At 42.4% G+C, this 15,331-nt stretch overlaps 1 protein-coding gene across 1 annotated transcript in view; it reads right to left on the bottom strand.

Moving 5' to 3' along the window:
- Nucleotides 1–5,240: 5,240 nt before the first annotated feature.
- Nucleotides 5,241–15,331, bottom strand: part of LOC102196578 (ecto-NOX disulfide-thiol exchanger 2-like) — a 61,974-nt gene continuing 51,883 nt past the window's right edge. Inside the window, exons 10-13 of the mRNA XM_013908253.1 lie at nucleotides 12,955–13,011; nucleotides 12,042–12,147; nucleotides 9,940–10,025; nucleotides 5,241–6,053 (exon numbers count right to left, since the gene is read on the bottom strand). Coding sequence (XP_013763707.1) covers nucleotides 5,922–6,053; nucleotides 9,940–10,025; nucleotides 12,042–12,147; nucleotides 12,955–13,011 — 381 coding nt within the window. The 3' untranslated portion in view covers nucleotides 5,241–5,921. The remainder of the gene's footprint in view (nucleotides 6,054–9,939; nucleotides 10,026–12,041; nucleotides 12,148–12,954; nucleotides 13,012–15,331) is intronic.

Below are 15,331 nucleotides of genomic sequence, written 5' to 3'. Positions count from 1 at the left end.
CTCTTTCAAATAAATGTCCGCAGTGCAGATAATTGCTGTCAGTGCAAAGCAATTCTTCTCCGGTAAAGGTCACTCGATTCATATCAGCATGAGAGTCCATCGCTCATTAGGAGGGAGTATCACTGTCCCACCTAACCTGGCATGGGCCACACTGTGTTGGCATTCAGATCAAACACACTGGTTTCATCAATTAATGGGCCACGAATACCAGTGTAGGACCTCACCCCAGGAGGATCCAAACATCTTATTACCAGTGAACAGGGTTAAAGAATCCAATAAATATATTTCCTGAACTACACAGAGAGTTTCCCTCCAACTTTTTCCACCAAACCTTTCTTCTTACCTGTAGGGTTTCAGCATTTGATGTTGCGGACATCTGCTTAGCGGTTTCAAATACCTCGTGGGCATTCACCACTGTGCTTTCAAGTTGTGCCTACTTTGTATGAGGAGCGATGTACAAGGAACAAGTGTGGGACGAGGGGGATGAGGAAACCGTGAGCGGCGCTGGCATTGCGTGACATATGCCACTGAAATCCTCAGCTTGAGATCCTGTACTCTGACACCCTGGGGAGCACAGTGTAAAGCAGTTATTCTAACACTTGATGTTCATTCAGGCTAAAAGTGGATGCAAAACACAGTGGGGAAAAAAACATACAAAAAAAAAAAAGATTTGCTACCTGCCAAACTAATAAGCCTCAGAGAAACAAATCTCTTTAGTTCTAGCTTTAATATTCCATAGTTTCCTGGTTTCTAAGATGTCATTCCAAGTGCCTCCAGGCAAGTATTTCTGGAGCTGCGCTGCAGAACTGGCACCTTGGATATAGAGTACAATTTAGGGGCTTTTATGCATACATAAACTAATGAGGACCGTGGAGCTTCTATTGAGAAAGAAACCTGCGTGAGCATGTCCCCCGGTGCTGTGGCCGAGCTGTCAATGCAAATCACCCCTGGTGCTGGACTGCAGACTGAAAAAGAATTACAGCGTGAGGTGTACTTGCTGTTAGGCTCAATAGGAGGAGCTGTTGACTTAACGCTACAAGTCAAAGAGCCATCTGAGTTTTTTCCCCAGTGATATATCCAGATAAACTGTAGCTTATCTGGCGACAGACAAACAGCAGTGCGCCAGGCTGCGAGATGCCGGTCAGAGAGTTTAAACTCCTCTTCCAGGTCCATAACGCAGACGAGCTTAGAAGCGAAGCCCCTCTGTGCTCTTCTAATCCACTTCCTGAGGTAATCGTTTATCTTATTTTGGACCACAAATGTTGCACACGCAGACAGCATCATCTTACCTGCTCGCTTAAGGGAGGCCATAATCATAATTAAGTAGATGAAGATGCCTTCAGGACGCAACATGAGAGGAAAAGGTAATTAAGGGTGTCTAAAGCATCATCATGTCACCCACAAGAACCTGGTTATCTCCTCACGTCCAATTATACCCATCTTACACTTATAAATGGATTTACAAAATCATTTGAAGAAATCCCCCCAGTATGACACCTGTGCCCTAAAATTTTAAATTCACACGAAGAATTTGTTCAAGCTCAACGTGAGCAGATGCCCAAGGACTTCTCCAAATCTCTCTCTCAGAGGCTTTACAAGGTGGGAGCTGTCCTCCGGCATCGTCATTGTTGGTGAGTTAGATCACACCCTTTCCCCTGCATACACCTTGAATCGAATTAATGAGGAGTCCCTCGCCGTGCCACAGCGATGAGACGACAACAATGGATGGAGAGCGGCATTCACCAGGGACTGCCGGTGGATTTAATTAGTCTGTTTACCTCCTCGTGTGATGCCTAAGAACCTGATGCACAGTCACAAGAACGTCAGTGCGCGCACGCTCGTGCACAAACAGCTGTAAAAGAGATAAATTGCAAGCGCCTCCAGTCTATCAGTGCGTAGGAATGGCAACTCAGTTGGGAGAAAACTGCAGACAGAAAACAGCTTCTGAAAAGAGAATTCGCCGTATTAGTGTTTTGTTTATGTCAGAGAGCGAGCCTAGTGAGTGAGAGTGAAGAGGCTGGTGTGAGGTGTGCTGGAGTTTGCCATCAGGGATGTTTCTGCTGAAATCAAGCCTTGCAGCGTGGAGAGGAAGTGTAGCGATGCACAACTCTGCGCAGGCAACATCTCTCACAATCCCAAAGTGCACCATCACACAGACGGGAGGCTAAAAAGTACAGATTCACAGTTCCACATCTATCAGTAACATCATTATCATAACAAATAACTCTAGCATGCTTTTATGAGAAGAGAGAAGGCCGGATTTCCCTGCACATAAAAACATAACGCCCTGCATTACAGCACCAGCATTTCCCCTCCTTCCTAATCACGCTTGACAGAGGCCTACAGGCTAAGTGGGTTGGATATTACATACTATATTTAACGTGCAAACAGTTCCACTCCCATGACAGACAGTTTACTCTCCATCCATGAAACTGCCGCTCTTAATAACGGACACATGCGTACAGGAAGGAAAGTCTTGTAAGAGCTTGTAGGCAAAAACATTTCTCATTATTAATTCAGCTACAAGACGAAGTAGTATGCTAAGTGCATGAGTGCTAATTTTTCAAATGCAGTGAAAGCAGGAGATGGAGGAGGCCAACGAGAGCAAATCATGCGTAATAATAAACCTTTGTTTCCCAGAGCAACTGAGGAAGAGAGCATGCCGCCAAAAAGCCCAGTGGAGGCGTATTAAGAATGCTTGACTGGGCTTCTGGGAGGAACCACCAAGTCCTGGCGGCGAGAACTCTCTATCTAGCGAAGGTGGAGAAGAAAACTCCCCTCTGTAGAAAGAGTGTTGTATAACCACTTAATATATGGATCCAGGCAAGCGGAACACAAACACAAACATTTCATGTATGCCAGAATGCTCACAAACTAACTGCCTCACCAATTAAACATCATTAACATGATCCCCTAGGTGTGCTTCCTAGTTAAGTGCGATGTGGCTGCACTGTGCCTTTAGTCAGGCTGACAGCCAGGCTTAATTGGCTTCTGAAAGACACAAACGTCCTTCTGTAAGGTTCTAAAACCAGCTTCGAGTACAGCTTCTGTAAGAACAGGAAGACTAAAGAAATACAGCCCTTCAAGCAAGAGTGAGCACAAACTGAAGTGGACCACCTGTCTTGTTCTGTGCAGGTCTACGTATGTGTCTCCCAGGACTGATAGTAAGGGATGACAGGCATAAAGATATCTGAACAACTGCACCTGAATATCATATATCCACCCCCCATACAACCATCTCTGAAAATCACACATGTAAAAAAAAAAAAAAAGGATTTTTAGCCAAGATTGCTACTTTTAACAGAAAAATCCCAAAAGGCCAAACCTGTGGGAACATGAGTGGATTTTGTTAGAGGCCTAGAAACCTTTCTCTGGTGTCTGTCATGTGCTTACTTGTGTCTGCAGCAACATGAAGGACACAAAGCTGAGCTGTAGGCAAAGGAGCAGACAGTACCCTGTCTGGACAAAGTGATAAACACGCTTTTTGTTTCAAGTAAAAAATACTCCCTAAGGGTCATACCATGAAAAAATAAAAAAATAAAATCAATCAATCGTTGCCTCCCACCTCACCCTCTCAGAATAAGCCCATTTTTTAAAAATATGAGCACATCACTCCAGTGCTGGCCTCTCTACATTAACTTCCTCTCCAGTTAAGTTTAAGAATTGATTGTTTTTAAGGCTTTTTAACAGTCTTATTTGTTTACATTCAGCTCCCAGTTCTCTCAGATCCACTGGTAAAAACTCAGAACACCTTTACTCTCTGACCCTTCCAGCCCACTAAGCCCTCATTTGTTCTTATGTATATTCAGTTCAGTCCAGTTCAATCTTATTTATATAGAGCCAACTAACAGCCACCTCCAGGTCCTTCATGTCGTAAGGTGAAGACCGTACAATAACACAGACGACCCCCTACAAGCAAGCACAAAAGGAAAAACTCCCCTTTAACAGCTTGCTGTCAACTTTTTATTTGTAGCTTTAGCATTTTTAATGAAGGCATGCAAATTTTTACCTTTATTCTATGAAACTGCAAGTTTTATACCCCTGAACTAAACAGAGGTGCTTTTTAATTCACTGTATTTTTCCAGGATTTCCGAGCTCTTATACCTTCATAAGTGTGTGCAATTTCCAGGACTGAAAGACACGCTTCAGCTCTGTTCAAATCTGCAACCAGCTCAATTTTACACCCACTCCAGCGTCACAATTTAAAGACAAAATCTTTTTTTTTGTGAGATGTTCCACACTGCACCAATTTTAATGTCCATGACGTGGGCTATTAGGAAATGGATTTTTCCCTCCAATTTTCTGATAATACCCTGGAGAATAACATGAAAAGTGCTTTTTTTTGGAGCAAACTTTTAGAGGGCACATCATCACATTTTGACACTCATCTTCTAGCTGTGATTTCATCTGCTTTAAAATTACTTTCTATTAGAGTCCTGGTTTTTAAATGAAGAAAAAAAACGGCTCTGTTTAAGGAGTGTCATGTGCCCACACTATTAACAGGTCCTGAAATGTTTTTTCAAAAACCTTCTAGTTTGAGAACAGAACTTATTTTGTTGAATTAAACAACTTTATATGGGATGACCCTTCCCCAAGTATATGATATCCTCCAACTAGCAACCTGGAAATCTTCTGAAAGTTTTAAGACAGCTGAGGAAAAAATATTTGATTCAAATCCCTCAGGATAAACGGGGAGAAAGTATTAAAAAAATAGGGTACACTTTCACTATGGTAGGTGTGGCTCTTCCTCACCGTTGCCCAAATTTACATCAATTCTGTGTATCCACATTTTTCTGATATTTTCAACGGTGTCAAAACGTATCAGCACTAGAACCAGAAGCCGGATCACTCATCACCCGAGTTTGTGAGGCTCTTTTTGGACAAGCTGACACAGCGGGCTTGTGATCTAACCTTTCCATGTGGATTAAACACGGTAAGATTAAGATACACTCTCAATATAACATGTTCAGGAATCGTTTCATATCATACTTTGCATGTAGAAGTTCCTAATCTGCAACCTAAACTGATCCTGTCTTGAGATCTGTGAGTAAACAGTGAGAAATCAGAAAGGTTTAGGTGCTTTTCTACATATCTGTACTGGCATAGAGAATTGGTAATTCCTTATTATACTCCTTGGCTCAAAATAATACTTGAAATATGTACGACCCTAACCCTGCTAACCTTCATTGACACATATAAAACGTATATATAAAAAATAAACAGACTCATTTCTGTATACTCAAACATCTTTTTTATAATCAAAAATATCATCCAAGCATTTACAGTGTATTACAACAAATGATTCTATGCAACTGTTAACCGCCTTTACAGAAAATGAAGAAATATATCTATTTTTTGATCTATGTTACAAACCAGGAACAGCAAAAAAGAGAAGAGAGGGAGGCCAAAGGGTTTGGAGGATTGAAGTGTTCAGGCGTACCCTGATTACCTCCCAGTGTAGCCCTGTAGACCGGGCCCACACTGACACCACACAGAGCCGACTGTAGGCTTTGAAATCACAATGCCCCGCCCCTGTGGGCAAAAAACTACAGAATAATCCAGTGACTGTAGGAATTGGTGCTGTTCTGCGACTCGCGGGGAGTCATCGCGTCTAAAAATATTTAGCCGACATCGAGAAACTGAGTTCAAGCTCATGAAGACTGCATCACCAGGGCTTGGTGTCAACACTACTGTAGCCATAGAAATGCAGCATTTGCACGTCTCTGCCACCCACACAGAGTCCCTGAAATGCTGTTAACTTTCCTCTCTGATGTGTGCTCAGTCTGCTGTGTCCTCGTACAGTCAGGCGCAGTCCGGTCTTTGATAGCTGTGGACTTTACATGGTTTCTTTCACATGTCTACAGTATCTCAGTGTTGCCTTGTCCGCCTGTTTTCTCCTCCACAAGTGCCAGCGGCCGTCTCTACGTGCTCTTGATGCCCTGAAAGCCGCAGAAGTTCCAGCGTTTCTCTAGACTGGCTCCGACACCAGTTAGCTCCTGTCTGAAGGTGCAGGGCAGCCGAGAGAGAAGAGACTCCACCTCAGTGGGGTTGATCTGCAAACACAGGTACAGATTATAAGCCCACATTGTCTAAGACATATCCATCTGCACCTGTGCACCACACAATCACATTAATTTAAAAAAAGGTATTCCTGAAACAGATCTTGCACAAATCACACTTGAAAGTAGTGAAACCTCTGGAGAACCAGCATCAGACCACAGGTCACATCCATCTGCTGTCCCACTAACCTCGTGGCTTCACTCGGCTCTCAGAATTCTGTTTTGACTTTCCTCACATGAGATAAAACACTTACACAGTTATTAGAAGCCAAATGTTGGAGTTAAGCAGTGGAACTATTACTTATATCATGTCTTGATGGACAGCTTATCACTAAAATTAAAACCCCTTGACTTATTTTTTTGATTTAAAATCATTTAAAATATGTTTTCATTTAAAACCGTCAAAGTCTGCTCATGGCACTGAAGTAAGCAACTGTGTTTGAATCAGCTGGGACACGTGACTATGATCGGTTCATTGCTCTTGTTAGCAGACCTGAGGAAGGTCATTCAGGCCTTTATCTCCTCCAGACTTAATTATAGTGATGTGCTTTTTTTCAGGTTTTACAGGAAAAACATTAAGAAACTACAGCTAGTCCAGAGTCGTGCTGGTGGAGATAATCTATCACATTAGCCGCGTCCTTACTGTCCTTCACTGACTTAGAGGAGTTTAAGATTTTTGCTACCTTTGAAAACTTTGCGGGATTGGGAACCTTTGTGCAACTCAAACGCAGCTTTGCCGTCTCCTGTCACCGCCGTACAGACTCATTAGCTGAAGAACTCAATGCTTGACTTAACCAACAAAAAGGGTTTTTTAAACCGCTTCTAACTACCAAACCTTTTGCAATACTTTCGTAGTTTTAATTGCAATCATTCTAACTTACTATTTTACAGATTTGTACCAAATTGCAAGCTGGTAAGTTGACGGGCGTCCATATGCCGTAAGAACATCTTTAATCAATCCTGGTACTGATTCTGCAAGCTTCCAAAATGTACTCAAGGCTCTCCTGGTATTTTAGTTATAATGTGGGAGACGCTGGCCACAGAATCTTTCTTAATCACCTGGGCTTAAATCTGGTGGTTGCACAGCGTAGCATGTGATTCATATCCCTTTCCTACTCAAACTATTCAGTGACTCATGGTATCCTGCGGATGGAGACATTGTCATCCTAGAAATGTTTCGACCCTAATGGAAAAGTTTCATTATAGGATGAAGGATAAATCATTCAGAGCAGCTATTTTCATCTGTTACGATGGGCAGCGCGTCAAATTACGCACGCTAGAATAATAAAATCTCGACCTTCCCGTGAGTGTGAGACAGACTGCATTGCTCCTCATTTACAGGGACCGTCTTTCTTTACATGTGCGCGGCCTTTGGAAACTGTCTTCTAATGTAGAAGAAACTGAACAGCTGTGTGCTCATATTGCTTAATCTCACAGAAGTGCGCTGAAGAAGTTTCTAATGTTCTAGGCTTTTTGTCAGGAGAGCCGCGAGAAGTCCCAGATGCAGTGTCGGTACTCATTACGACATATTATGCAAGATAATGTGATCAATTTTCATGCGTGATGGCCATCTTTGTTCCAGACATCAACCAACACCCAATTTCATCTGGATCTGGTGATTATCGGGCTGATTTTGTGTAGTCTGCAGACTGCAAAAGGGGACGAGTTAACCCCAAACCATGCTTTCTATGGCTTAACAGAATCTCTGGATCCCCTTAATGTAGCGCTCAAACCTTCAGGCTTGTCAGTGGTCTTTGAGCTAATTTTCAGTTATATTTGCACAACGACGCACATCAAACTCGGCACAGATGAAAAATATACTTAGCCCCTAATTATAACTTTGCAAACACTTTAGTCCTACCCATTAGTGAGAAAGTGTACTCATGCTTTTCAATTCACTTTGTTTTCAGTGGAAACATCTTTTAAGGCAGGAAACCACTTTGGGAGAAAAATGCTCACCAGCCCTTGTTGGGTCACCCAGTGAGTTGTTCATAACATTCAGGCTTTATTCTCTTACACCTCCTCTACACGTTCAGTCACATGGGTGGGCTGAGGATCAGTCAGCCTAAATCCTGAGGTGATGCTGCCAAGATTCACTGTCCAAGCTGCTGTAAACATCCCACAGTGACTTGAATTAATAAGTAGATTGTTTAAGAGCTGCACTCATGTCAGGACGCATTAAGAGCCATCGTGGAGATAGGACTAGAGTGTCATTACACACAATGAAGCCGTGCGTGATTGTGTGTGTGGAGCGACCAGATAAGGAGAGAGGATTGGACTCGTTGTTGGTGAGTCCAGCCGGTGATATTGACAAAACTCTGTGGGCTGCTTAATGTGTGTAGCGAAGAGTCTGTGTGGGAACAACAGATGTACAGGCAAACTCAGACGCACACAGACAGACAAGCGTGGGCGTCCGCTCACATTAAAACACACTCAAGACAAAAAAATCCCCAAAAGGCATCAGAGAAGTCCGTCACACTCTTTGCATGTGTGAGAATGAGTCAGGCTGGTGATGAGCATATTTAAAGAGTTGCTACAGAGAACACGCATTTCTCGGGGCAGCCACGTCGATGCGCTTGAGACATCCGCATTTTTGCCAATTAATTCTACTAAATGATAAGTTGTCTGAAAAGGGTTTAATGTTTGCTCAGCGCTGGGAATATAAAGGGATAGGCTGCCATTTTCCCCCTGAAGGTCTTCTTGTTGGGGCGGAGAGGAGAAGTGGCCATTAATCTTAGTGTTGCTTTTTTGGAGGTGACACTGAAAGTTGGCATCTTGAAAGCCTCATATAAGTGGCAGTGAAGAGCGATAATGTGTCTAAAACGCCTCGTCGGAAAGATGGGGATGGAATAGCCTCAGCGGACAGAGTGGAAGCTGAGGATGTGTGAGGATTGGGCGGCTTCAAGTGACATGAAGAAGGATCTACTTTTAATACGTTCCCGCATCAGGAAAAGTCAGATATGAGAAGACATGTTTGAAGTCCACATATAGAAAAGTGAAACGGTCAAAGTTAAACTTGCTTGAAAACCATTTTCACCACATTATTAGGTACACTCCTTCAACTGCTTTTTAATGCAAATATTAAATCAGCCAATTGCAACTTAATGCATATCCAGTCATTTTTCTGATCTCACAAAGCTCAAACAAACTAAGCTCAACATGTCAATGAGTTCATTGTACTCAAGTGGCCTTCACTGTCCCCAGTCTGACGTTTACTGTGACTGGTTATGTATTTGTCTCAGTAAAAGTGGAGTGTCTCTTTTCCAAGAGACCTTTCCAAAACCCACAGTTAGCTCACAACATTTTTCTATATTTAACAAAACATTAAACACTATAATAATAATAAATACCAAGCTGTACTTATTATAGAAGGCAAAGAAGAATGAGCAGTGTGGAAGTTAGTTGTTAGATGTGTTGGTGTGCACATGTTGCAAACCTTTAAATGACCCAGCGTATCCAGGAAGCCACTCACATGACCCAGGTGTCTTACGACATCAAAATGTACACATTTGAACTTACAGGGAAGCCTTTACATGGCTAATGAAAAAAAACATATATGTTAAAACAGCAAGCTCTCGGTTTATCCCAGTTCAAGTCAAAGACAAAAGAAATGTTGCTAAATACCAAAGGGGGCTAAAACACAGCGCTGTGTAAATCTGTTTGGACAGACATGTTATCCTTCCTCTCACCTATCTCTTGGGGAGAAAACAAATATTTGTATTGTCAAAGGGCTCTAAAAGCATACAGCTTGTGTTGATGGCACAGCAGGGCCTTGGCATACAAGCCCATACATCAGTCCTATACAGGAAAGAGACACGCTGCCAGTACAGGTGCATACAATCCACAGTAGAAGAAGTTTTGATTCGTGCGAGTCTGTTACCTTGGTGTCCAAACGCTGCAGGTATGAACAGATGTACTCGATGCTGGCTCCAAACGGGTGGACGTGCAGGAACGTTGAAATGATCCCTGAGGTAGAACAAACAAATCGTGGGAAGATGTTAACACAGAGCCATGTCACAAACCTCCTGTCACCCATAAAACGTCGATGAACTACACCAGTATGTTCACAACGCCGCTTTATCTGACTCTTTCTCCTGTCCTCTGACTGAGCTTCGAGTGGCGTCTCCCAGAGTCCCACTACTGTTAAGAGCCTCTTGTACATTGTGGCTCCAGATTAGAGAGAGTGTTTAATGGTGGCTTTGATGCCGTTGTCTCATCAAAGCCCAACTCTCCCCTAGCTCAAACATACCATCTGCTATCAGCTCACAGACAGGGCCAGGAGAGAGGTAATCCTCCACCTCTGTTTACAAATCACCTATGCAGCATTGAGGTACCCTGATTTGAAAAAAAGAAGCAAAAACAAGTAAAAAACAAACAACAATAACAAAACAAAGTGAAAGCAACAATGATTTCTGCTGGGTCAAACACCGAAGCAAAAATATGATAAGCATTAGAGTCTTTTTGGAGGAAAACAGTATGCCAAGACTTCATTTTTGTCACCTGCAGCAGGTCAATCGATACTTGAACACAAACAGCGTGCTCGTCTGGAGCTGCTCCACTGACAATGATTAAGAGACCGACTGAGAATCTAATGGTGCATTTAGATAGCACACCGAGTTAAAATTCACGATGATTTATTTGCGACAATTCGCCCACTGCAATCGTTTTGCTGTCCATGCTTATTCACCTTAAAAATCAGCCAATAAACACCTTCTCCAACTGACAGCAGACGTTTGCTGGAGCAATATGCACCCACTCTCTGCGTCTGTGTGTAGATTACCAGAATGTGCTGGAGTCAGAGCTCATGATCATTACATTGATGAGACCATAAAAGATGACAAATGGTGATTTTCACTTCCAGAAAGGAACAGACACTGCTGCCATTCCTCTTATTTTGCACCACATTTCTTTCTAAGAATTGTATAACTATTACGTCTGAAAGCTGACACAACTATCAAGCACCTGAAGAAACAAGCCAATAAATATAAACAACACTTGAACATTAAAAGTTTCTGTAAAATGTTCCATGAGGCAAATCCAAAAACAGGTGATCGCTCTATAGAAAGGAAGCTTTGAAGCTACAGTCACACTAATGAAAACAGTGGTTGGAGACCGAGACACAAACTTGCAATATTGTTGCCAAACTCATAGATTAAAAAATGGAATTCAGAGATTCCTTCACAAAGAGTTAAAAGTATCTGCAGGATGGTGATTTACCTGCACAGTGACAGCCACTGTGGAACCTGGTCTTTCAATAAGATTATAACCAGAATGCAACCAGAGTAAAATCTCACAGTTGATCATTATTTGCCAACCTCAGCCAATCTGTCTGAGTGCGACTGCAGTCAGTCTAAGGAAGAGTGCAACTGTTTGGAGACATGTTGCCTCCCACCAGGCAACCTGTGCTATCGCATTTCAATCTTAAGCAGTCGAAAGCAGCTGGTCACGGCAACTATTTGCAAAAATGAAAAACAACGCAACCCTTGATTTTTACTTGTTGCAAGGAAGTCGTCATCCTTTTTTTCCCCCCATAAGCCATAAATGCAGCGGTTGGTGCAGCATCCAGACTTCCCATGTTTGGTGTTTCTGAATCTTTATCCAAATCTTCCTATTTTCTGCCTTTAAAGCACTCTGACACTTTGTGTGCAGCTGCAGGGCCATGAATGCTGAGGGCAGCTCGAGTAAGGTGTGTGTTCTAATAATAAACTCTGCATATAAGAAACACACATTTCTGGAGAAAGAGGCATTAGAATGTAACCAGGAGCCAGCGATCAAATGTAGCTGTAAGCTTGTGTCCTGGTAAAGGGCACAGTGAAAAGACAATTTGCTTAGCATGTTTTGGTGAGAAACCAGAGCTCCCGGAGGAAGCGTGAGGAGAGGATGCAAACTCCACACAGAAGGGCCCGGGCCTGCCACTGAGCAGTTCATGGGTTAAGAAATGTCTCAGTGAGAGTGCTGGGAAAAGCCAGAGTGTCAGCGTACCAACTAGCAGAGCTTCCCTCTCGGAGTGGACAGGACTTGGTGGATTCCTCTCTGTGGGACCTTCTTTCTCCTGACTGCAGGACACCACCGTTGACGCTGTGGCTTCCTACACGTGCACAAAACACACACACGGTTAGCATGAATCAGTCTGCAGACAGCCACTGGCCCTGTTTGTCTGAGTTATCTGGCGTAATGTAAACAAATTCAAATTTAGGCTGATGCATGGGACACAATAAAAAGACAATCATGCACAAATAAGTGCGACGAGTTTCACCACCAACATGTCAATCCAGAGAGACAATGAAAACGGGGATAATGAATGAGGAAGGGGATAATGAGGCGAGGGAGGATATTCAGCCAGCAGCTATATTTCTAATAGAGGGAAGCGTGTCTCGCACATACACAATGACAGGACAGAGGAGACGAGTTTGAAAAGAACAAATAGAGGGAGAGGGGAAGAGACTTGGAAGGCGAACGATCAAGCTGCTCGTTTCAGATCTCTGACAGGTGGCAGAGAAGAGGCAGCATAACAGAAGAGATTTTGTCTGTGTTTGTTGTTCTACATAGTACGGTGCGTACCATTTCCACTTCTAGTGTGGGATCTCTGGTGGCCTTTTTTTATCCATCCATAACACCCTGTGAGTGTGTCTTGGTGTGTGGGTGTGTAGACATATGCACATGTGCAAGCCGTTTTGACTTTATGACTCCTTTATTTCCTAGCCCACTTGTGTCTGTGTGATTTATTAAATGACACATGCAGTTGCAGTGAACTAGTTTGGCCCGTAATGATCTGTCATGTCATTGGAAGAGGAGAGAGGGGAAAATCGGGAGGAGGAGGAGAAGGAAAACAAGAAGAAGAAAGGGAGAATGAAGACAAAACTATGTGGAGGACTGAGCATTTTTCCCCACTTACGCTGCTTTGATTAGCGCTCTCCTCGCTTCCTCTGTCGTCTTGCTTCGACATCTCCAGCTGTAGCACATTAGAAACATATGAAGAATAACACACTGAGAAACAAGCCAGGCACCAATGTATGCAGACAGGCAGGAGGGAGGTCTTAAAGTAGTTTATTTTTAGAATAATGTCCAGATATGAGCTGATTGTGAAGAAACAAGAAAAGCTAAGACAGTAAACTCCATATGGATGTAATTAACTCTTCCTGAGTCAAAACTGGCACAAACAAGTCAGCTATTAAATATGTAACAGTGTGCGTCCTGATTTTTCTGGAATATAAAACAGCTCTAATGACACGTTAGTCCATCAACAGCAAAGTAATCCACAGCAGACCTGCTAAATGATCAGCTTAAAAAACAAAACAAAAAAACAGCCTGTCAGGTGTAAGCACGGGTTTTCACAGATGTACAGTCTGTGCATTTCATTTGGATTTAAGTCCAAACTTTGACTAGGCCACTCCAAAACCTTCATTTTGGGCTTGTTTATTTACTCATTTTTTTCAGCCATTCAAAGGTGGACTTGCTGGTGTGTTTCGGATCATTGTCCTGCTATGTTAACAAGTTGAGTCGAAAATATAAAAATTAGGAGCTTCAGAAGCTGTCAGAGTGTCAAACAGACCCACTGTAGCTCACAGACAGCTTTATCTTGTGAAAAGCAGTTACTACAAATAAAGTCATTTATGTCTAGATACAAGTTATTATGGCCTGTTATGGATTCTACATACACATCAATTTCTTTACTGATTTATAATCAATATTCTGTCTGGAACAATTTACTGGCTCTGGACCCAAACACAGCAGAAAAACAGTGTTTAATAAAGGCTTGCATTTGACTCAGGTGTGCAAAGCTCCAACGCCACAAGTTAGACTGTCAGATAAACCCGCCAAGCTTACAAAGAATACAATTAAATGGAAAGGACTCAACTAGAATTGGTTTTAGATTGCTACCCTTATCTCTGGCTCTAAATTATGCTTTTTATCATAAGGAATAATTGTGGGTGATGCTGAGTTTACATTTACAGTGTGGGAGGCTTCCAGTGAAAATAAACTATTGCGTTGCATAATGGGAAGTGCTTTCCTTATATTAGGTACTGAAAGTCTGAATATCCTGGCTTTCTCATGTATATCGTCTCACAAGTGGTAACTTGCGATACTAAGTCAGCCAAATGCCCCTTTACTCACAAAGGAAAGCAGCCGATAAATCCCAACGGAAAACTCTTAGTGACGACAATAAAATACATACAAAGAAATGATAAAGATGTTTGTTGTGATCATAATAATAAGGTTAATGGCTTCAATGACCTGCACTTGCATCGGTGAAGTGATATGTGGCGACAGCTCGCTGACAGTAAGGACAGTGACTGAACCAGTGAAGAAGAACTGATGGCGTGACAAATCATCCTACATTGCCTGCTAATCTTCGGAGAAACCAACGCCCCAAAATTGATTTGTCTTTCTCCCTTTAATGAGACTGTCTTTCATGATTCATGTTTGCCCATATGCAAGAATTTAATTAGCATATTTCCCAGGGCTCACAGTTGTGGAGGGACACATTTCTAATCAAACCCATCACTCTTAACAAGCTATTGACAACCCTGTCATTCCAGCTGATCGGAAGAAGAAGAGATCCGTTAACAAATGACTAACTCAGCTCGGCGTCGCATGAAACCTGTTATCTCCGAGCTAACAGACAACACACGCAGAGGCTCCCACATAGTTTGAGAGCCTTTCGTTTGTATTATCATCCAATTTAATAGGCGATTTAACCCGAGGCTCATTTTAATGACAGCCATTTCTCTCATTATACCGAGCGAGAAGGAACATTAACAAACATGAGCACTTTAGCACTCGGCGCATGGGACAACACCTGAAACATTAGTAAACATGACACAGCAAGCAGAGAAAAATGACCCATGAAAACTGAAATTGTTTATAAGATTGAGGATTGTGCGTCTGTCAGTGGAAGAGTGTAGTAATACAGCTTGACACGAATCAATATTAAATGGAAAAATGTGTCTCAGTGGAAGAAGCACATTTAACTAATGTGTTTTTTTGGGGTAGGCAGGGTTGCTCGATGGTGGCAAACATCCTTTTATCGTGATCAATGTTCAGATGACCATTTACCGGAAAAATACTAAATTTACTAAAGAGTCATTTTAAGAGTGGCACAGTAGTCGTTTTATCTAAATCACCTTGTTTTACTCATCACTGCGAGCTTAAACTGAATTGAAATGTAACTGAAATGAAAATTGGATTCATTGTTCAGCCCTACAGACAGCGCTGGACTCCTCACTTCTTTGTATTTTGCTTCCAAGGAGCCAGACTTTCTTGTATTTTTA

The sequence above is a fragment of the Pundamilia nyererei genome, unplaced genomic scaffold (genome assembly GCF_000239375.1).
Source record: "Pundamilia nyererei isolate P.nyererei 1_Seehausen unplaced genomic scaffold, PunNye1.0 scaffold00008, whole genome shotgun sequence".
In the NCBI taxonomy this organism is placed as follows: Eukaryota; Metazoa; Chordata; class Actinopteri; order Cichliformes; family Cichlidae; genus Pundamilia; species Pundamilia nyererei.
Note: the sequence above shows the minus strand (reverse complement) of the source record. Positions and strands in the feature narration are given on the sequence as shown.